The sequence below is a fragment of the Bombus pascuorum genome, chromosome 9, assembly GCF_905332965.1.
Source record: "Bombus pascuorum chromosome 9, iyBomPasc1.1, whole genome shotgun sequence".
Taxonomy (NCBI): Eukaryota; Metazoa; Arthropoda; class Insecta; order Hymenoptera; family Apidae; genus Bombus; species Bombus pascuorum.
Genome location: NC_083496.1, coordinates 4579391 through 4602657, shown reverse-complemented (window position 1 = coordinate 4602657; position 23267 = coordinate 4579391). Strand labels below are relative to the sequence as shown.

The following is a 23267-nucleotide window of genomic DNA, read 5'->3' as shown; positions in this document are numbered from 1 at the left end:
AAACGAGAAGCGCAAAGAAGAAAGAGAGAAGAAACGGGAAGAAAATTCAGAAAGGGTAACGGTGCTCGTAGGGGGATGAAAGAGACAGGTTGACCAAAAGGGAGTGTGCCTTGCCGGTACACGGGGCGAAAAACAAAGGTGGCTGAGAGGCAACAGACAACAGGAAGAAAAGAAAGAGGCACGTAAGGAGGAATATAGCGGGAGACGGAGACAGCGACGTGAAAAATCGCAAAAATGCTAAAAAAGTGGGAGAGAGTTGGAAGTCGGATCTAAGGAAAAACGAAGATAGCCACATGGTAGATAGAAAGAGAAATTGCAGAGAGAAAGGCGATACGAAACGGAGAGCGAGAGAGAAAGAGACAGAGAGGGGACTGGAGCGAAGAAGGAGAGAGGAAAACAGGGAGTAACGTTGCGGACTATCGACCCGATCCGGTTGGGCGCCTGCGCTCTGGCAACCCCTTCTACCGTCGAGCCGTCTCGCCGGCGACGCGGCGCTCTACGCAAAGTCGTCGGTGCGATCGGTGCGACGTTGGGACCAGTGCCTCTCACGATTCCGTTCTCGCTCTGCCCTCCGTCTCGTTATTCCATACGTACAACGCGTCCGAGTGTTACTTTGCATCGCCGCTTGTAATACATTACGCTATATACACATATAATATACAATATATACACATTCGCGCATATACACACATCCGTACACGACATACACGCATAGACACCCGCGCGTAACCAATACGTACGCACGTATGCACGCGAAAAGATTACTTCCGGATGCGGTGAATTTCAGCCGGTGAACATCACGCCGGGCCAATAATACTCTTGGGTACGCGATCCATCACCGAATCACGGTTACGAGTTTAACTGTCCTCGGAGAGTGGTGAAAGTTGAGAAAGAAGAGGAAAGCAGGAATATATCGGTCTACGATAGAAGACAGCGGAAAACCCCCAACGACGGAGACGATGGAGTGGTAGGCTTCGAATACGACCCAGCCCTATTTTGCCTTCCGCTTCCTGTCTTCGCCTTTCCTACTCTTACATTTGTCTTTCCTTCGATATACGGTTTAATCCGTTCCAATGTCCCTGGTCTCTGGTCGTTGTCCTCCCCTTTCGGACCGTTTCCGTAACACGATCGTCACTCTGACGATACTTTAAACAAAGTTGTCGCGTACGCGATTCTTTCTTCTTTCTTTCAGCTCATTGTTATCGTACTCTATGGAAAGAAATACAGCCGGCTCCTCCCTCTTTAATTCGATTGCTTTCGACCATTCGATTTAAACTGCACCATAAATCGAATATCGCCTACCGGTCTTACACCCTATCCTATTTAGCCACGAACTATCACGAGCGAACCCTTTGCATTAGTCACCGGCAAGATCGACACAGACCATCTCCGCGAATCTACTCTACACGATTGAAATTCCATCCAATCGAGTGGATAGCAGGAAAGTAACGTAACAAAATTCGGTTCGATTGCGATTGCGGGTAGAGACGTACTAGCGCAAAGGGTTAAAGCCCAAGCCTGAAGGAGACCGCATCCTTGGACGAGCCGGCGCAAACACCTTTTCCTTCCCTTTTCGCTGCTGCTACGACACGCTCATACGTCATGTCTTTTTCTCTGTTCTTTCTTTTCCAATCTCTCCCTATCGGCATCGCCACGCTGGTGACTCGCACACCGGCGCTCTACGTCGATCGCGCGCACGCACTCACTGGACTCGCGCGCGCGCGCGCGCGTGCTCGCGCTCGTACTCGCCTGCCCGTCTACCATCCTCGTGCGCTCGTACACACGTACGCTCAGACGGGCCACAAGACGGACGTCCGACCACCGTTCGCGAATACTGCCTTGAAGGAAGAAGCAGCAGGAGTATAGCCACCGGAGGAAGAAGAAGAAGAGAACGAAAACGAGGAGAGGAGGTAGGAGCAGGTGGTAGAGTGGAGGTGGCGGCGGCGGAGAAGAGAGGAGCAGCGAAGAGAGGCGAAGGTGAGAGGCGAGAAGCAAAGAAGGAGCAGGAGGAAGTGAAGCAAGTGTAGCCGCATCGTCGACGCCGAGGAGCCACGTCCTCGGGAGGAAATCAACCTGGCCTGACGACCGTGCCCGTCGTCTAAACGGCCCCGTCGCTACCGCAGCGGCTGTGTGTCACTACTGTTCCACTGCCCCACACACCGCGGCCTCATGATTGGTTCATTCTGGAACCTCTGTCGTGCGTGCCCTTCAATGCCAATTGACAAGGTGAGAGAGAAATTGACCGGAAGATCGTTGCATCGTTCGTGGATCGTCTTCCTGATTTTCTAACGATATTTTCACAGAGTAGATTCGCCGGAAGATGTTGGATACGAGAGCCCTGCTTACAAATATTCTCGAATAGTACACGTCAATGGTATCGGTGTACGATATACAGAGATTCGGTTATTCTTTGTCGTTCCCTTGAGGCTGTTTCTCGATAATACCCAAAGCAACAGCACTTCCGATACTAACGTACGATAGTTCTCGATCGTTTGGGTCGATGACGTATCTCTTGGAACGAGTATGTGTGTGTCTGCTGCTACTCGTAGGCGATATTATTAAAGGAGTAGTATAGGTTGTCGGAGGTATTGAAAGAAGAAGGATTCGATCGAGTGGCTCTTTTTCGTATTATACGATCCTCGACGATGTAGACGACTCGAAGAGAACCGTCGGTTCCGGAAATACACGATCAAGAATTTTTAAAGAACCGTGGCTCGATCACAAAGGTAAAAAAGTAACAGTTTGCCGAGTTTCTTCCTCGTCGACTGTCGCTATTATAGTTCGGTATTCAGATTCTCTCGGTACTGCCTCGCCGTATACTTTATCTCGACGATCGATGTTATCACCGTATCGAAATCTCTGTGTATAGCGGAGATTTAGCGAAGAGGGATCGGCGATTTTATCCGACGAGAGAGGAAAGTTTGGCTAGCACTTGAGCTCGACGATCTTCCTAATCGAGACTAAGCTTAAAACTCGATGGTTTTTATTCTCTTCTAGCAGTTTGATTCGCTATGCAAGAACGATATTTACGTAACGCTGATTATGAAATATCGACAAAAATCATAGCATACCTTGCTAGCCGCGTTCGCGCTATTTCAACCATTGCTCTAGCTATTCAAGGTTAATTCTACGCGTTTTTCCTTTCACGGAGAATCTCAAAGCTCGGTAGCGCTTGTTTCACCGAACCGGCCTCGATTGGGCTTTACTACGCGTGACTTTTGTTTCCGTCGCCTTCGTCCGTGGAAACCGCTTTATAGCTTTATCGATCGTTCCTTCGAAAACCGAACTCCTTTTATTCGTCTACGCTCGAGACAACACGTGTTTCCGCAGCGCGGTACACGGTGTCCTCCTCAATATCAAAATCGATGCCGGCGTATCGACTTTTACTTCGCTTTTACTATTTAGCTTTTACCACTTGATCGTCGAATAAACGAATTTCCTCCTTTGAAAGGGACAACGAAAGATCAAACACGAAATCGCGTGGCTGACACAGTATGGAATTATAGACACGTGGAATACTGCGTTGAAAGTTCTCCTCGCATCTCAAATTGCTACAATGACGATTCAAGTTCCACGAGACATCCCGTGCATCTCGCGTACAAGAAACTCGACGACTTTCGAACAATTCCTCCGTGGAAATTTACGAGGTGCACGCAACCACGCAAATACGCGCAATAGTACTCGGGAATCGAAGGTGTCGGTAAGGCTGGTTCGATTTTCCAACCGGAAAGAGGGTGCGACTTACTCGAATATGAAAGTTTCTCGCCAAACTAAACCCGTTTCTTTCTTTATCCACGCACGGTTCTGGTAAATTTTTGCACGAGGAAAACCCGATTCTCTCGTCACGCAAATAGCTGCAAAAATTATCGAATACTCGGAAATCACGAGTGTACGTTCGATAAGTAATACGTATTACGGATTATCGGTCAGAGGAACCAATCATCCGCGTGCACATTGTTAGGAACGAACAATACGAAGTTGGACATTGATCGACGGGGATACATCTGCACGGAAATTATTTCGCGAATCTACTTTGCTCGTGGAACAGATAATTCCTACCATTCCTAGAACTCGCAATATCGTTCGATTAGCAATAACGGTAATAATTCGTCTGGAATACCTTCGAAACGTAGTTCGTTCCTAAAGTATTGGTTTGACGATTCAAATGCATCAACGATAATGCGCGCGAATATTCGCGATAAGGTTCGTCCAATTGTTTTAAAGCGGATACAGTTTGATACGTGTTTTGTCACTCTTCGTTCTATCTTTTTTCGAATTTATTATTCTCTACGGGCGATAAAGACGACACGCCGGTTAAACGCGTCGACTGTCACGCCTCTTGGATTAATTCGTGTGCGAGGATGAAAGGGTGAAAAGGGAGCCGGTTTGTTGGCATTGCGGTTTACTTGAAGGCGCATCTCGTAAATCTCGACACTGGAGAATTGCCGTGTTCTCGGCGACGCGATGGTTCGCTGTTCCTGTCCCAATTTCCCACCCCTTCACGCGATAACAGCACGTACCAAACTACCATGATCGTTCGTATTAAACGTACGAAATTTTCAACGTGGGAGTTCCATAGCATTCATGCTGCGAGATTCGTAAAACAGCTACCAACAGTGATTTACAATCTATAGTCGAAACGATCACGATAGGAATCGTACAAATCCCGAACAACAAACTCGACTAAGATGGCAAACTTGATTAGTTGCGCTCGGGAGGAAATGTATTCTGACGAATCAATGCTAATCCTCTTCCGTTTGTTTTCTAACGAGCGACCGTGAATTTGTTCTGCGAAGAAAGAGGAGGCGATGGAGAAACGAAAGGAAGATGAAACGAAAGAAAGAGAAGGGAAAGAGATAAAAGAGGCAAAGACGGGCAAATTAATGGCTCGTAGTTGAACGGTATATTATACCCATTGAGTAATTACACGTTTCATTAGATCGTAATCAATTGCGTGAACAAGTAGACGGCTGCGAATGTTTCATCGTACACGTCTTTCATCCGGGAATTAATCACAAGGAGAAGGCTGTAAAGCTGGCACAGCTTCGAAAAGCGTACATATACGTCTTCCTATTATCGTCATCCGGTTGTTTCCCGACGTCTGTACTCCTTTTCGATAAAAAACAAAACCTCTTCCTATCGTATCGATAAACATCCGTTTCTATTTCTCTGTCTCTGTTCGAAAGTAGAGCATCGACTGTGCTTCTACGCTCTGGTAGCCGATTACGCGATGAAATTAGTTTAATGTGAGATCGCAACACGCGGGGTAACATCGACGACTGGAATATTTCCCCGGTAATGTCGTCTGTTTCCTGTCTCTTCCATCTCAGTCAGAAGAAACACCATTTGTTCACCGACTCGCTGACACGATGACAAAAAGATGCGGCGTATCGATTTTTCGACGAATACGCTCGTCGGTCACCTTGCCGACTAATAAAACGCTGCAACGTTCTTTCCACGAAAGTCGAATTAAGAAACTAGGACGTGTTAGTACGACTGTTAGAACGACGACTAAAAGAAAAAACGACATTAAGTTAAAAAGAAAAAGAAAGGTGATTTTGACGATTAATTTCAAATTAGAGCTATAGTCTCGCGATGGACATAAAAATATCGTTGTTGCTATATTTCCAACACGAGCTATGCCATTAGCGGGATTAATTTGTAATAGAGCTCGCTCTAATACCTTCCACAAGTCGATTCTTCGTAAAACAGATCGAACGCGTACGTTACATGAAATTATACGATGCATTCCTTTTCTTTCAGCCTTATGGAAATCTATCGTCGATTTGTCAAATCGTATCTACGGCGAATTGCCGTGCTGGCCGGACGTTTTAAGGTCGATCGAGAAGATAAGAAGCGAGGCATTCAGAGTGCATCGCATCGAGTTTGAACGATGTTTCGCCCCGTCACCTCCGGTACAATCGTCTAACAATTCGCGTGGCCGAGCGTCATGAAAAGTGGTAGGAGAACACCAGCACTGCGCCACTCTTCATTCGTCGATATGCACTATCACGTGCACCATTCTTCTGTCGGACGTACATTGACTTTTACTACTTGGTCGGCCGACTACGGCTGCAATGCGCAACGCCGGCTAAATTAGACGAAGGGTTCGCGAAACGACCCTTTCGCCAGTCACGGTAAATGGGATAATAAGCCTCGTTCGCAACAAGGGAAGGGTAAAAATACCCGGCAAGAATGCTTCTCTTTTGCTTTGCTTGACGTTTCGAAACAACCATTCACGTTGAAATAATCGCTTTTTTTTCAAACGACTTGTAATTATCTTTCACTGGCCGAAAACGGTATATCTCCGTGGCATATTTTTAAAATGGGTTATAAATATAATAAAAATACGCGGATACGTCGGTTGATTCGTAAACCTTGAAGAAACTGCGCTTGCAAGGGGAAGCACTTCGATAAATAGCAGGTGATAGAAATCAGGTTACCCGACTGTAAGCGTTTCAACTACTAAAATTTCTGTGGAACTAGGCCTCGCGTGTACTCGATTCATTATTTTCATAGGCAAAATTAACCCCAAAAGACTGTGCCCTGATATATGTACGTAAGTTATCATCTTGTCCAGAAATAATTGCTCGCCACTCCAAAAGGGAGAACTACGAAATTTCCCCTCTTATTCGACTCGTGTCGGATCTCTATTTTCATCGAATATTCAAAATCCTATCAACGTTAACGTTCTTAAACATTGTGGACGAAATTCGTCCACGTTCGGCGGCAGAATCTTAACCGAGACGAAGTCGAGTTCTCCCCGCAGGCAGAGTATAGAAACGAAAACGAAGAATGTACGAGCAGCCCATGGAAGAATGCAAGCTGTCACGATGAATTCAACTTTGACACGCAGTATTTCGCCGCTTGCATGCAGCTGGCACCAGGAGGTCGAAGTAGTAGGAGAACACCGGCACTGCGCCACTGTTTCTCCTTCGTCGATATTCCCGGTGTAGCCGGTCGACGAGTGGCAGTACGTTGACTCCTACTACTCGGCTATATGCCTCTGAGCATAGATTACAACGCGCAATCGTGTTGATAAGCCGCGTGTTGCACCGTGTTGTACAGGTTGGAATTGGTCAAGTCAAAGGGCCGTGTCTCTGTTACGTCACTACCTACGCCGCAGTTCCTATCCTTTCCTTTCTTTCTTATTCCTTTTTGTCGTATTCCGTTTCTTCCGGTTAGCGAGCGACGCGCAACCGAACGTCCAGTCTTGCTGGCATTTCGTTCTCCTCGAAGTCTGCAAGACGTCGCTCGTTTCCTTTCTTTTTTCCCCATACTTGTTAAGAAAAACGAAGGACGTTTGGTCGAATCGGATGTTTCAAAACATTTACGAGATACAACATCTTCTTTATTTTCGTTTGTGTAAGTTTGCTTGATTCTATCGGATGCTATAAAACGATAAGATCGAAGGGTAGAATACACGAAGATCTTCGCGTTATACGAAGCATTTTGATTGTATGACGTTGCACAAAGGAATCTTGTTTACTGGGCGGAGAGAATTAGGGGAATTTCTCCCCTATGCTTGCACTCGAGGATACCAAACGATCGCTCTAGTTTGAGGGATGTTTTAGGAAGTATTAGAATTCGTTGTTATCTTACGTCTTCCATCGACCCTTAACGTACGAGGTTTTCAAGGATTACGATATATAGGGCGCGCAGCGAGGGTTCAAATTGAATTGACAGAAATCTACAAAGACAAGAACCACCTGAAAGGTTAGCTAGGGCAGCATCGACTTCATATATATAGTCCTTAGCCTTGGTTTAGTTTCTATAAAATATTCCATTCAACGTTATATATATGCATCGATGCATCAATCGACTCTATATTTTATTTTGTAGTCTTCTACCTCTAGACGCTTGTACACTACATTGGCTTACACGATACGTAGTTGCAAGAAACTTGCTATATATTTTCGATTTCTTTTCTTGGCAAGCGGTACGAAGCCGTTTCGCTACTCTGCGAAATATGTCGCCAATGCGGCACGACGCACAGTAAAGAAGTTTCGACCATCGTACGTTCCCCTCTTTCCTCTCTTCGTCAAGAGGTAGATCTACTCCATGAAACATCTTGTTCCACTTCGTCTTCTTCTTCTTCTTCTTCTTCTTTTCTTTTTCCTCTGATAAGAATTACGTGCAAGTTACACAAGGACAAGACTCGATCTTACGCTTCGTAACTCCTGCAAAATGTTTGTCTTTTCAACTTTGAACAAGCATTGAGCTACCTCCCTTTGATCAGTATCTGTCGAGTCTGTTTGCTGATCCTTCCACTTACATTAATAATCGTCCGCGGAGTTACTATTTACTATTCAGACGCAGCATACATACTTTCCCGGCTCGTTCGTCTTTTCATTCACAATCGGGGTCGTGTTCTCCACAGTTTTAATTATTCTTTCTGACACGGTTTCGCATCGTTATTTCCGCCTCGTCACTAACACGTCCCCGCAATTTTTCTTTCGACTGCGCGCCATGTTTCGCTCATTCTGCGAGTTCTTTCGCGTCCATCTTCGTTTAACAGGATTCATCTGAATTTCAAGTAAGCGAATCTAATTTTATCCGCGCCATGGTGTTTCCCGCTTCGATTTGTTTTGCTCCTTTCGAATTCCCTACGATTGATAGGAAAATGAGGTCGCGCAAGATTGTCAATACGAGTGCAGGCCACGCTAGGTTTCGACGCGATTGCACGACTTTACTCTACCGATCAATTCCTTCGAGTCGTGTAATAAAAATGAATCAAATAACAAATTAAAAATACGTCCGCGTGAAACTGCATGTTGAATCGTTCGCTTCCTTCGAACAAGTAAGTTCTGAAACGCAAGCGAGAGCAAACACGAGAAAGAGCAGAAAGCAAAACTGCAATAGCGAAAGAGTTTCCTCGTTAAACCGCTTCGAGGACCCGCTGTGTCACGGGCTACGTTCCGAGCAGTCGGATATCGCAACGAGTGGCTCGTAAATCCTCGAGTTCACTTCACTGACACCGATCGCGACGATGACGATCGTGCTGTTGATCATAATAACTACAAAAAGCAACCGTTCAGCGTACTCTGTTCTCGCGATATCACATTTACCGGGCTCGTTTGCCAATCCAATCTCTTCCATCTGTTGACTGTTCAGTTTTTATAGTGAAACCAAAAGAGTCCTTCGAGTATGAATTTAACGCTTTCAGAAATCATCGTCGTCGTATTCTTCGTAAATTTTCACCACAATTTTGATACGAATTTCTTCTCGAGGGACGAGCAGTACGTGGAAAGAAATTGATTAATAAAAACATCGAAGAGCGATAAGCGAGGCCATGCTGGGATATAGGAAGAACGATAATTGTCTTGGAAGTCTAACTAGGGGAGGAAAGAAGAGCTACAAGGAAAAGGAGATAGGATCGCTCTCTCGACGATGTCATCTCGACGTCTCATCGGCATGCAGCCGGTTGGAAAAACGGATTTCTCTCCGTACTCCACCGAGGCGAAAAATCTTCGATCGCTTGGAAATTACCTCGTGAAACGAGAAACGCGAACGGAGCGAAAAAGGCGATGTCGTTTCGCCGACCGAGGAATCGCGCAACATTTTCGTCAATCTGTCGGCTGACGGCACGTAGCAGTGCGCCTATTCCGAACGTTCTCTCGCGAATATCTGCTTGCCTCCTAACCACTGACGTTCGAGTAGCGAAAACGGAGGAGTAATTAAAAGTTTAAATTGCCGATTCGAAAGTTATTTGGTCGAAATACCACCAACAATCTTTTCACTATGCGCGAACGAAAGACTCGAAACATCGTTCGACCTCGTTTTATATTTCTCTCGGTACGTAACATCCACAGTTGGTTTTCTGAATTCGTCGAAGTAACTTCTAGATAAGAGAATCCTCTTTTTCTTCCTTTTTCTTCGAATATATGTTACGAGTGGAAAGTTTTCAGAGCTGTAAATATTCAAACGCGTGTCCACTTTTCGATCGAATTCTATGGAATTCGTCGATCGCTTTTAGCGTAATGTACGACGTACTGTCGAAGCCTCTGGGATTTCCTCGCAATTCGGCAGCGCGTGAAATATTCCTAGTCGAAGCGACTTAGAGAAGAAAAAGATCTTTTGGAAGAAGAGGTCGAGAACACCGGGCTGACAGTTGTATTCGACGAAAGGAGAGTTTCATTCACACCCGGATTCGTTAATGAACCGTCGGTGCCTTCACGCCGTAGTTCGCGAATTTTATATTCATCTATTTTCGACGAATATCGATCGGTCGCCGCCGCCGTCGAACGATTGCGTCGAATCCTCGAGCAAGCGAATGATTCGCCGACTCGACGAATTTCCTCTCAGAGACGAGTCAACGAGCGTATAATCGGCCAACTTTTCAGACAATTATCGAAGTCGCGAAACGGCCGACTTCGACGTCTTCGTTCCGTTTTCGCACGCGTTCGCAGATTCGAGCGCGCTCGGTATAATTTCTCGTTAGTTATTCGTGTTTTAATTACGAGACGCGTTCACAGCGGTGTCTCTATTAATTGCACACGCGACATCGTTCGGCGCAGTTTTCTTTGTACTACGGCGTAATTATCAATTAACCGGCTATCTCGTTAAACGCGACTTTTAACCACAATTACTCCGCGAGCCTTCGCGTGTTCCGTGTCCAACTACCGCTATCTAATTTCATCGGAACAATCACATCGACCTTTTGATTTTGCCCTCTCTTCCTCGAATACCGCTCCTGCTTTTCATTTCCGCGATCTACAAGTTTTCAACGATTCGAAGTCGATCGAATCCTCCGCTGGCAGACTTTCCACCGCCTACATCGTGATTAAGTTAACGGAAGTTCTTTCGCTTCGCGAAACTAGTTTCCACCAACAACGAAGGTAGCGTTGTTCGCTTCTTTTTATTCTTCCTTTTTCGTTCTTTCTTTCTTTTTTTTTATGGCAAATAAGAAATTTCCGCGTCTTAAATTTTACATTTTATCGGCGTTTAGCGATCAGAGCGACGTCGATTGAAAATTTCGGAGTAGGTCATCAAATTCCGCTTATCGTTGACTTTGTAAGCGATCGGACGAAAATATGGAAATGTTGGCGTGGTAGGGCGAGTGGCGAAGCGGCGTGGCGTGGCGTGGGCGCGGCGACATACGAAAAGGTTAACAGTGCCCCACATCGGCATTAATAAATGAACGTATAAGGATCGATAGACGGTCGTAAATACGGCAGTCCACCGCACTAGTCGTAGGTGCTGCTTTGCCGCTCTGCATCGACGCTATACTTTTAAATCAACCGATCCATTTTTGATCGCGCCTCTCCTCTACTTTGCGTTCACGTACACCACACCGGAACAAATTGTTTCGAAATCCAACGGAAGAAATGCAGTTTGTAACCGATGCATAAATATCGTGTCCCGAGGTCGAATACTCTTTGATAATACAAGAGAGGAAGAGAATGCAATTTTCTAACAAGATATTGTGAAATCTATATAAAAAAAGAAGACAAATAGATTAGCACGACGTCGGTACCATCTCGGCCTAAATTACAGTAATTATTTCGCTGCGCGATAGACATATGAGCCTAAAGCTTTTGCAAATGGATTATGGAAGCCCCATGCATCGACCTGTCTGTCTATCTATCGAAACCTTGCAGCATGTTTTAATTGGTACAATGAACGCCCAGATACACGACGTTGGAAATATTTCATGCTCCTCGAGTCGTCCTCGAATCGTTAAATATCGGTCTTTTTTATTTCGAAAATGTCGAAACGCGTAACGTGGTTACGTTTATCCGGCTCTGTACTACAATATTTGAAGATACAACAACGGCGATCGTGCTCGTTGTTTTTCTTGCTTCTTGTTAATGGGAAAAAGTCCGGTCGGACAGATGAGCATGGAAACGAATGAAAATATTTAGAGAACGTAGCCGGGTTGACCATACGCGCTGGTACGCGTGTTCAGACCACGTTGTCACCTCTGCGTTCTCGGACATAGAACCGACAGTATCTGGGTTAAGTAACTAAATCAATCAACTCTGAAAAAACAGGACAACGCAATTAGCGACGCCGCTACAAATCTGTCAGGTTTATAAAATCCCGCGGAAAGAGACAGCTTACCGATTTGCCTGCTAATGCGATAAAATACGAGCCTCGTTCCTCTTATACCTTTTAGAAAACGTCTTTTCTCCTCGCCTATCCACGGTCCATGAAAACGATCTGACGTTTGTCGAAATCTTCGTGCCGGTAAAGTGGCGTCGTTCCTTTTTTTCTTTTTTTTTTCTATAATTCTCTTCCTTTTTCCTTATCTGTCCTCTGTCTTTGTTCATTGCAACCTTTACGAAGCCGCGTTAACGTTTTATTTTTATACCAGCGTCATACATTCATCGAAGGGAAACTGATCGACATTCATGGAAACTGCATTTTTTTACAATAAAAAAAAAAAAAAAAGAAAGAAACGAGAGGGAAGGAAGGAAGGAGTCGTTTCTGGTCACTTCTGCGAATCAATACCCGTTGTCATCGTATTCGATTGTACGTGCATAGGCTCGAACGTTCTCGCCAACAGCAGATACGATTGACTTCTCGTTTCTACTTGTCGCAGGGAAATGTAAAGTCTATCCAGATATCCGAAGTTGAATCGTACACGCGATATACAACACCGAAAGAGGCCGAACTTATGCTTCGATCGTCACAGACAATCGGCAAATCGTTTTATCGATCGCCTAACCGTTTGTACTGGATTAACTGTGCCACGATATGGTTAACAAATTCGACGTAACGGATCGTCCTATTTATTCAAATTCCCGGCCTTTCTTTTCAAACGTTTGCCCTCTCTCAATGATTTTGAGTTCGACGATTCGATCTTTATATCGTTAGTGTTTCGAAGGTATATCGGATCGGTGAATGTCATAGGTGTCGAAAGCGCCAAAGGGAGAAACGCAACAAAGTGCGCGAAACGAAGAGGAGGTGGAAGTTTTATTTCACAACGGCTCGCGGTGCTTAAAGGGAAAGATCCACGAAATATACTATGCGATATTTCAGCTATCGTTTTGTAATAACTCGCTGCATCGATTCTGTATTGCAGCAGCTCCATTCAGAGTATAGGAGCACGTACACATGGCACGAGTACACTGGGCCGCATCAGGAGCATACGGTCGTTCGTCGAGCTCCGCAACCACCGCCGACGTCGAGTAAGTTCACTCTATTTATTATTTAACTCTCCGTTTATATATATACATACTCTGTTCACGATCTAGAAAAAGTCAGTCGTTTGATCAGTACGATCTAGTCTTTTAGCTAAATCGTCGCATAGTTTCAATATCGGTATGGTGTTTGAGTAAATAAAACAGCAGGAGAGTGCTTTAGCAGAAAAAAAGAAGAAAAAATCTACGAAGCGGTTTTTACAAAGAAACTAAAACGAGCAACGAACCTCATTAAGGATGACCGGATAAATTTCCTCAGGCATCCATACCGTGCTGTTTAAAGGTTACATAATTGTCTCCATAAATTCGTTAGAATCATATCAGCAGTCGCGAGCGTGAAAAAGAAAAAAAAGAGAAGAAAAAAGAAGAGAAAAAAAAGAGGGAAAAATAGTGACGCGTTCCGCATTTTTATTGCAACAACGTCACCGAGTCGTCGGGTTGAATAACGTTGTTAGAGACGCGATTAACGTACCGTATCCTCGAAATTCATACGTAGAAATATCCTGCGAACGACATTCTAATTTTCACGTTACGAGCGTTCTCTGGTACGCGGTGACGCTTATAGAGAAATACGCATTGAAAACGCGATCAGTGAATTAAGTGGAAAAACGTGTAATGTGAAATTTAAATAGACGCGATGACGATGTTGATAGCGATAATAATAATGATTATAATCACATTTTAGATGAAAGAAGAAATTCACGCTCGTATCACGCTCCAGATGATTCGTACTTATCGACTTCCATTTTTCTCATGATCTTTTCTTCCCCTTGTTAGTATTGTAAAAGGTGTTTAGCGATTTTATTTCTTTCTTTGATCGTGCTACTTATAGTCATCATACATCTGGTCTCATTAATACCGCACACGCTCTGTCGTCACGTTTCACCTCCCGTTTTCACACCACCACCGCCATGTCTCTCACCTTCGTGACTCGTATAATCGTACCATATATAAGTATGTATAACATTTTGTTTCACTACGTCTGTCTTATACGTCCAATTATACCACTGATTTCTCCATAACGTGTACATTCTTTGTTCAGTCTTGTCGATGTTGTCAACTCTTCACACTTTCCTTTTCTCCATCTTTATTCCTTACTATGATTACCGACGTTTATGTGAACGTGTGACAAAACGCTTAATTATATATACAGCTATCCTAGATTCTATATTGATACGAGCCTAAACGTCCTGTACATCCTCAGAGTCGCGATTCATAAGATCGCAAAACGTCTCGAGACACGTGGCCGTCGATCACGCAGACTATATCAACCCAATCACGGCTCGTGAGCTACCGTGAAAATAATTAATTAATCACTCGGCGTAGCTATCGGTTATCGATAGCGGCCAGGAATTTACAAACGATTCACGTTTGATTTGGCAACGAGCTTGCTTGGACGTTCTCGTGAACGTGGGATCGGTTTTCGGGCCAATTTCTCTCTCTCTCTCTCTCTCTCTCTTTTTTTGTTACCGTTGTTGTTATTGAAAAAGAAACGGAAAGACAAGCGGTATCGAAACCGAAACGGGTCACTAGACTAGGCAGCCGAAATACGGATAACCGGAAAAGAGCGAGTTTAGCGAGAGAGAAGTAAAAAGCGAAGAACGTAAAGGGAAAGAAAAGTGAACGAAAGACAGCGAATAAAAGGGAAAAAGAGAAAACGAGAAAAGAAAATGGGAACGAGAGAAAAGAGAAAAAGAAAGACGAATACGGTGCCAGCTGCGAATTTTGATTGCAGCGAAGCAACCGAGCGCGAAGCTACAATCGGCCAAGTCAACCGAGGATGAGAACAACGAAGGTAAGACGAACGATCGGAGCTACGCAAACATCTAGATTATTACGGTTTATTTCGCTCGTTTTAGCCCCTTTTTTTTAACACCTTTTTGGGGGGAGGGTGGAATTTCCACTTTGGCCTTGCTCCGTTTCATTCTCAACTCCGCCCTTCTTTTCTTTTAATCATTCCATTCCCCAGGCGCGAGGAGATCCCATCCAACGTAATTAACCCTTCTGAAGTAACTTTCGCTTTCGGAAACGTCGCCAGACACCTTCTTCCGAGCTCTGTGCCGCGACACCGTCGATACTCGTCGACGTTCTATTCGCGAGTTTCACGGTCGAAGGGTTAATGGAGCATGCTTGCTTGCGGTTGACCGATGATTCCTAAGACTCGGTTCGCATTTTGCTATTTTGTAATCGCGGTTTTGCATCGCCGAGAACAATCATAGCAATAGCCATATAGCGTGCCGAAGAAAAGTAGAAAAGTACCGTGCGATTACAGACCACCGATCGGTCTCGTGTTTGGGAACAATTCCGCTTTATTCGGCCGTTACATACGCGTTAATTTCTCGAGGGCAAAGCCGTGCTCGATATAGAATGTTTATGAAGCTTTCGAGGCGACCTTCGAGCTTCGCGAGCTCGAAAAAAAATTGCACCGGATTAAAACACAAGTGCGAACCAGGTCTGAACGTTCCAATCTCCTCTTTGCGCTTGCCTCTGAGTTTTACGACGAATCTCGCGCGAACATTCTCATCTGTCACGTCGGTGTGTGAATGCATCCATTGTGCAGGCTGTGTTTAGGTTGCATCGACTGTCCTTAGGCACGCGTTTCTTTTTCTTTTTACCCGTTAGATCTTGTATACGTAGGAAATGTTGGCATAACCGATCGAGGTACTTCTCTCGAGGAAACGCGCAAACAGTCGCTACGATCTTGAAAAACAAAGAAACAAAGAAAATAAGAGAAAAAGGGAGGAGGGGGAAAGGAACGTATTTCGTCGAGAAGCGTATCTCATCGAATCGAAACGAACAAAGGTGCACCCTTTTGTTTTTCTATCTTGCCCCTTGGAAAAATCTCGTTTGGAAACGGTGTTCCTTCCAAGACGTTCTACTCCCTTTTGTTTTTGATTTCATGCATTCTCAAATGTTTTATACGTTAACGTTTGCCAGCCAGATTGCCCGTTATCATGGACCGCTTGAAACACGTACAACCTTTACCTCTGCTCCAAGTAGATACATAGGCTAGATAGATAGTGCACGATGCGCCTCCGCATTTACTTGCACGAAAGTTCGCACAGTGGTTTGCCTCGAAAATGTATCGTTGTATATACGCAGCATATACATATATTGAACTCTATACAACTTGTTACAACTTGTTCCAGAATTCTCGAACTATCAGCTTCGCGATTCGCGCTAAAAATAACCCCTCGCCCCCTCACAGTTTTCGCTAAAGAATTCTCGCCCGAGAAAGTTGAGAAAGAGACGACACGCGATTTTTCAACATCCAACGATTGCTCGATAAACATTGCGTATTGCAAAAACTCCGAAGCAAATCAATTCCTTCCATAGACAAACGCGAGTTTTCCCTCTCCATTTACATAAAATAGAACGACGATGAATAGTATGCTTGCGCTGTTCGACTTGTCAAGACGTTTCGACGAACCGCTTATTCAACTTTACGCAAAACGGAGAAAACGCGAAGAAAAGAGAAAACGGATTCTATTTCTATAATTGTTTCCTTTTTCTTTCGTTTCTTTTTTTTAACATGGAGAAAGAAAGCTTCTTCCTAGTTGTATATGTTTCTCATTTTGTTTGCTGCGTCGATCGCGCCTTTCGATTTAGCGCAGTAGAAACGCATTTCAGTTTTGCATACGTCTCTGCGTTTGGGAGCCTCTTAATTGAAATCGTTACGTCGAAGGTACCGCGCGCGTTTCCTTAGACTTTTCTGCTCGCCGCATTTCTTTTCGCCTGCACGGCAATGAAACGTTTTTCAGCGGCGCTTGCCTCTATACTTTTGCCGCGTTGTAGGTGGTGTACGCCCTCCCATTGGACTTCAGGCCGATTGTAGCGATTAATCGTTGCAATTAGACCGCAGCTAATTAATTTTCAATCCCGATTCGTCCCTGCGATTGGCAAAATACACGCCGGTATTCGTGCTACGTGTACGCGTGTGTATAGATAGTAGATACGCGTATATTTGCGTACGCGATTATCTCGTACGACCGAGACGCGTGATCGTCTGCGTTCGAAAACTGTCGATCGTGAAATTGCGACGATTAATCGTCCCTACGATCGGACGAGACAATCGCTCGAGACAATTAATTCCCGTGTCGTACGCGGAAAACCATCGACTAGGCTAATGCCCGTCACTGGCTAATGAGCAACGAATTTAATTATCGGCCGGGAGATGCGAGACACCGCCGATATTAGATGAATTTGCGGCACATTACGCCCACGCAAAACCACCGACTCGCCTAACGGGGATTGATCAACGTGTTACACGGGCCACGATCGTAGTAGATTCGTCGACGGTCACCCTGGTGTTCTACGTTTTTTCTGCTTAAAAACGTACTCGATTCCTCGGACTACCTCTTTCTCCTTCTCCTCCTTCTCCTCCTTCCCTCGCCATTCTAGTTTCTTGGCAAACGTAAAGTTGTATACACGGAACAGTTGCTACGGACGACGTAAAGTCTTTTATCGCGAAAATATTCCGCAATTTTTACGGTGGAAAGAGCCCAACCGTTTCGGAAGACTAGCGGCGACCCACATTTTCGCTACGATTACCGGTTTACTACACTCTGTTCGGTCTGAAAATTATTCCCGTCTGACCTGTTTTCCACTGCCAACGTTACGACGCGACTAATCAATGCTAGTCCATTGCGTATTGCCCGCGAAATCTTCTTCGAATAGCTAATCGCTGTCAAGTGGCGCGAATTTGCTTGAAAATTCGATCGATTCGAGGAAGCACGCAGAAAACACGATAGAGAAACGAGCGTAACATAGTCGATTGTTATGGCTTGTAACATAGTCGAACGACTATCGTATCGGTAATCCGGTGTATATCTTTTATGACAGTGGCCTCGATGATTATTAGTTCGATTCGATCTCGTTGACGAATCACCCATCGTTATCTCTGTTTAAATACATTAAGCCAGGCAAGCATACGATTCTACGCGTATCGTGCTCGTTTCGACGTAGACGCTATCCAAATACATGAACACACACGGTCAATATTGTAATTCTAGTCTCTGATTAATATCGACGGCAATTCACGTCCGATGAATACTTTCCATCGTTTTAATTCCAATCATCGCGCGAACGTCCGGCTCGATGATTTTGTCCGATGCGCGTACATTTCGATCAGATTCGAAGGGGAAACTTATCAAAAATGATCGATCACGCGGCAAATATCAACTGCGTAAATCAACGTTCTGCCTCGTAAATACACGTTGAAATTGGCGGGTAAATAGCATCAAACAAACACTCGACGAAAATAACTTTCCCCGCGTGCGAACAGCCGCTTCGGTGTAATTAATTTATTTGCAGCCCGCGCGTTGGGAATCGTCGAAACGTGACGCGACGGAAAGAAAGGAGACGAAAACGGGCAAATCTCTCGTTCCTACCTGTTATTTACTCGCCTTCTTTTCTTCTGGCAACCGCGAACTTTTACTTTCATCGAAACTTCTCTCGGTGAATCCTTGTTCAAAGGGAATGAGAGTTGTTTCATTGATTGAAATGAGAACATTAGCCCGTGGAGATAATTAATTCATAGCCGGTAAGTCGAGCGACGGTAGAAACTAGAAGGCGTAGGTGCGAGTGAAAGAGGAGGCGGTTTTATCTGTCTCACACCGGCTATTGATATACAAGGAAATCCTTCTGACAGTTTTCTGGCATGAACTAAAGTCTGCGACATGGGTGACCGAGAAATGCCGGCTGACAATTATATTACGCGACTGTCATAGCTCACGATGGTATTCCAATTAAAGAGAAAAGCAACAAATAGGAAAATGTTTGATGGAAAATTCTCGTCCGTGACTCTTCCGTCTGCTTTTCGATTTAACAAAGCGAAAGGGGCAAACGATCTTACGTATCAGTGCATAACGAACGAGCGTCCAGTTTTCCTCATTTTTCCCCTATTTTTATGTCATTTTCTTTCCTTTCCACCGTCAAGTCTCGTTCTTTTTATGTTTTCGAACACAGGAAATCTTTATTTTTCTTTCGGTATTAAATCAATCTCGCGTGCACCTTCGTTCGTCGATCGACCGAATACTTGCACGTTGCACGATCTTTCCGAGTGATCGGAACTTTGATCGTTTCTTTGTCCTTTAGACCATTGGTATCACTACGTTCGATCGTGTTTGCCATGCATATGGAAGTTAAGCCTAACATTATCCGTAGATCTTGAAAGTAGAGCATCTATCTGCGGAATGAAACGAAGCTGATGCATGTTTATTCTTATAAAAAAAAACGGCACCATGTTATCTTTCGAAGCGATCGTTCGACTTGTGTCACGATGAAACGATAAAACCGTTTTTTCTATTATTTCCCTTGGTGCATGATCTAATAATTCGGCGGCATAAAACGAAGCATTCCCTTACGGATGATCGAACAGAGAGCGTCGATCTCTATTCACCTACGCAACTGGAGCACAAAGTTGACATCCTACCGATGCGATTAGCTTCGATCAAAACACACCGGAAGAATCGTCCTTATTCGATAGACCTCGCTATGATTCTCCTACTATCTGATTTAGGTATAGATCGAGCCATTTCCAACAAGATACTGATTTTTCGATTCGATTCGTTCTGCAAACTGGCTCGTTGGTAACAAATCTAGTTCGATTAACAACAGCAAACAGATCAACACCGACACCAAAGTGCACGATATCGTCGTATTAAAGTTTCAACGACGCTTATATAACCGAGTTAATAATCCACGCATCGTCACACGCAGAAACACGCAAACATGGACGTGCAACACACGCGCCACGTACGTACGCACACAGATAAAACAGTCGCATTAGACGATCAGAAACGAGGAGAGACGAATGCATAGACGCTCAACGTCGCATCGATCATTCGTGTGCACGTTATTGTTGACTGTCCTAGCATCGCCTAGCGATAATGGCCGCTCTGAAAGCGGAACATTCGCGACGAATCGGTTGCACGGAAATGACAGAATGCAAACGGAAACGCGCGCGCGCGCGCAAAGAATCGACCTGTCTCTCTCAAACTGTCCTCTCTTTCTGTTCTCTTTTTGTCACCTGGCTTTTCCCGAAACACTTCGAAGCTCGGAATCGCGTGACCGAAAGCCGGCACGGCACGACTTATCCTCAAAGTACCGGTGGATTACCGTATCCGGCAACTTTTCCTCGAAACGACAACTTAACTTCGTCTCGTGTTCAACTTTTAACCCCTGTGCGGCGATTTAAACGCCGCCTCTTCGGAATCCGATTTCCGTTGACCTTAATTCAACGAGCGGCGCGTCAGCGACGAAACAGCACCGATGGAAACGCGGTGTAGCGTCGCGTCGATTTCTACGAAATACGATTTCCAGTGAAATCGAAACGACGAATCGTTAAACACGGCGTGGATCTCTCCGCGAGAACTCGAGACCGAAGAAAACATCCAGCGGTTCACAAAAGCAACCTTCGCGAAACTATGAGCCACTCGAGACGCTTTCTAAGCTTTTGTCGCTTATAATCGTCTTTCAGCAATGTTCCAAGCGTTCGAGCCTCGAGAGGAGAAAGTGCCTCTTCCAGTTTCTGCTCCGACAGGCGGCTAGCGAAAATATAGAGAGTTAATTACCAAGCGTGTTGGTAAGAGGGCGAACAACGGCTGCTGGATGCTTATGCGTGGACGTGTTGCTTCGAAAATGAAAAGAAATGAAAAAGAGAAAGACTACAAGTTCATTTTCTTCTTTCCTGCTTCTTACAGAGGAACGCTTTTTTTCCTTTCTACGACTTTGTGTGATTTTCTGTGTGCGGCGTACGCGCGCGTGCCTGCAGATACTGCAAGATGTAGCAGCTTCCCGCTTGTTCTGTGTGTTGTCGCCTCGAGATGTTCGCCTCTTTTTATAAATTCGTTTCCCGTGACATCGTGCACGTTCTCGACCGCTGTTTAATTACCTCTATTATCAGAAATCGATTTCCGTCTCCAAACCAAGTCTCGAGCCACTCGAGCGTCTCTCTTAGCTGCTCGAAATTTCCTCTAACCATGCGAAATTGCTACCAGCAATAGGGAGAAACAACGGAATCGATTTCTAAACGATCGTACGTTCGAGTCGTGACGCGAATCGAAAGGTTTCTTTCCCCTCGTTCGGAGGAGAAGCGGTCGAGAACGCGACGCGTGTAGTGTCCCTTTCGTGTAAACGAAAGACGATAGATACTAAGTGAAAGATCTCAAGCAGCCACGTTTATTCGTTTCAGGACCCACTTTGGAACCACCATTGCCACGGCGAAAGAAATGCCCGGAGCTCGCGTACAAAACGCACGAATTCATGACGGCAGCCGATGGGGGAGGCATCGACGCCGTCGATTCGAACGTTGTAGCTGACAAAGTTCGAGTAAGTGCGAGTCGACGAGCGTGCGAACGTTCCGCGTACTTTTCAGATACCACACAATACGAACGATTACTCGACCGACAAACCTATAGCTCTCGTTATCCGTGTTGTACGCTTATCGAAAATCGGGAAATCGATAAACGTGTAATCGGTTCGCTGCTATTTTTAATCAACGACAGAAAAGAGGGGGGAGGGATGGAAGCAACGTAAATGGAGTCGTAAAAGTTTATTCAAAGCTTTCTTCCAACGCGTAGCCCGCAGGCCAATTTCCTCAAGTTCTCTGTCAACAAGTCGTCGTCATCGAGTTTCCTCTCGCTCGACCTGTTTTTCGAATGCACGTCGACGCGTGCGCTTCTCCCGTACGAGCGCCCCTTTCTTACGCGCGTTCCTCGTGAAAGTACGCGAGGTCGTAACCATGGAATAGCGTAGCCTACGAAGCTGCACATCTGAAGTTAACGATCGTGAAATCGTGATTACAGGAAGTTACAACGCAGTCAGGTTTGCCACCGAGTCAACTGAGCAAAGCGATTTCGCGGATCAGCACCGAGTATCGGCTGCAGTTCGCCTGGCCTAGAAGACCTCAACTGACGAATGGCGAGACAATGGCGCCGGAGGTGTTGGCCGCTGGACTTCCTGCAGGTACGACAGGCCCACCTAGAAAATCTCTCAGCATGGGAGCTCTTAAGCAGGGTATCGCCCCTACAGGACCTGCCCCGGTTCACAAGAAACGACCCGGTGATGTCGATCATAAGCGCGATGGTAAATGGAACATCTCGACAAATTTTTTCTCCTCCGATCCAACTTGCGTTTGCTTTCCAAGGCGTCTTGAACCATTTCAAGTAGCAAAAAGTATCGATTTATTTAGTTACGAAGACGTTTCTCCTTCTGGAATCTTTTTAACGTTCGCTTGTTTCTCTTTTTCTTTTTTTTTTTTTTCTTTTTTTTTTCTTCTTGTCGATGTATCACAGGGATGCAAGCGTCGGAGTTGGAGCCGCTGGTCGGAGGAACCGGGGCCGACACCATCGACGGAGTGGTGCCCGAGGGCGACGAGCGCGAGGAGGATATGCCGGACTTGAAAATAGCTTTCAGGTCAGAATTCAAGATGACGTATATTAATTCGAGATAGCTTATCGTACACGGTCCCGTATGCAGCATCGCGTAGACGAAGAGATTCGAAGGGAAGAACGAGAAAGCATCTACGACGATCCGAGGTCGATTGCGACGTGTTTCGCGCGTGTATATCACACTGATCGAGAATGAGAAAAAAGAAAAAAAAAAGAAGAGCATACGCTAGAGTACCCTACAACCACGATTGATTCTTTTCAGGGGTAAAAAGTCAGGTAGGACCGTAAGGATATCGGATGATAAAGGGCCGAGCAAACCGCAGAAGAAACCGTTTCCTACGTCTGATGTCATCGAGCTTAGACGACTCGCTGACGAGTACAAGGTAATTCCGGGAACAAAGATGCCACTGTTCCATCCTTTCTTTCGCCGATATTTGTTCTTCGAGTTTCAATTTGGAAACGATATTCCCTCTTTACACCTTTCTTAGTGTCTTTCGTTTCTCGAGTGTTCCCTAGGCAGGCTTTCGCCATCCATAGAACCATTAGTGTACGTGTGTCTTTGTAAATATCCTAAGTGTTACAAATACAGAGTCAAAGGTTGAACATTGTCGACTTACGAGTGCATTCAAACTTGCATGTGTTCGTCTTATCATTTTTTTCTTTTTTTCAACGATTTCTGAACGTTTGATTCACAACACGACTCAATATCAATCGGCCATCATCGTCACCG

The 23267-nt window shown here is 45.1% G+C and overlaps 1 protein-coding gene across 20 annotated transcripts in view; it reads left to right on the top strand.

The window, feature by feature from the left end:
• LOC132910906 (mucin-5AC-like) overlaps window positions 1-23267 on the top strand; it is a 44852-nt gene that overhangs the window by 6792 nt on the left and 14793 nt on the right. For 5 of the 20 annotated variants that reach the window (XM_060967066.1, XM_060967076.1, XM_060967068.1 and 2 more), the window contains exons 2-7: window positions 13028-13133; window positions 14881-14940; window positions 21340-21476; window positions 21953-22322; window positions 22442-22562; window positions 22800-22920. In XM_060967066.1, the coding sequence (XP_060823049.1) occupies window positions 13028-13133; window positions 14881-14940; window positions 21340-21476; window positions 21953-22322; window positions 22442-22562; window positions 22800-22920 (915 nt within the window). Of the gene's footprint in view, window positions 1-447; window positions 968-1794; window positions 2227-13027; window positions 13134-14880; window positions 14941-21339; window positions 21477-21952; window positions 22323-22441; window positions 22563-22799; window positions 22921-23267 lie in introns of those variants that run through there. The other 15 variants (XM_060967081.1, XM_060967082.1, XM_060967084.1 and 12 more) reach the window with 12 other exon arrangements.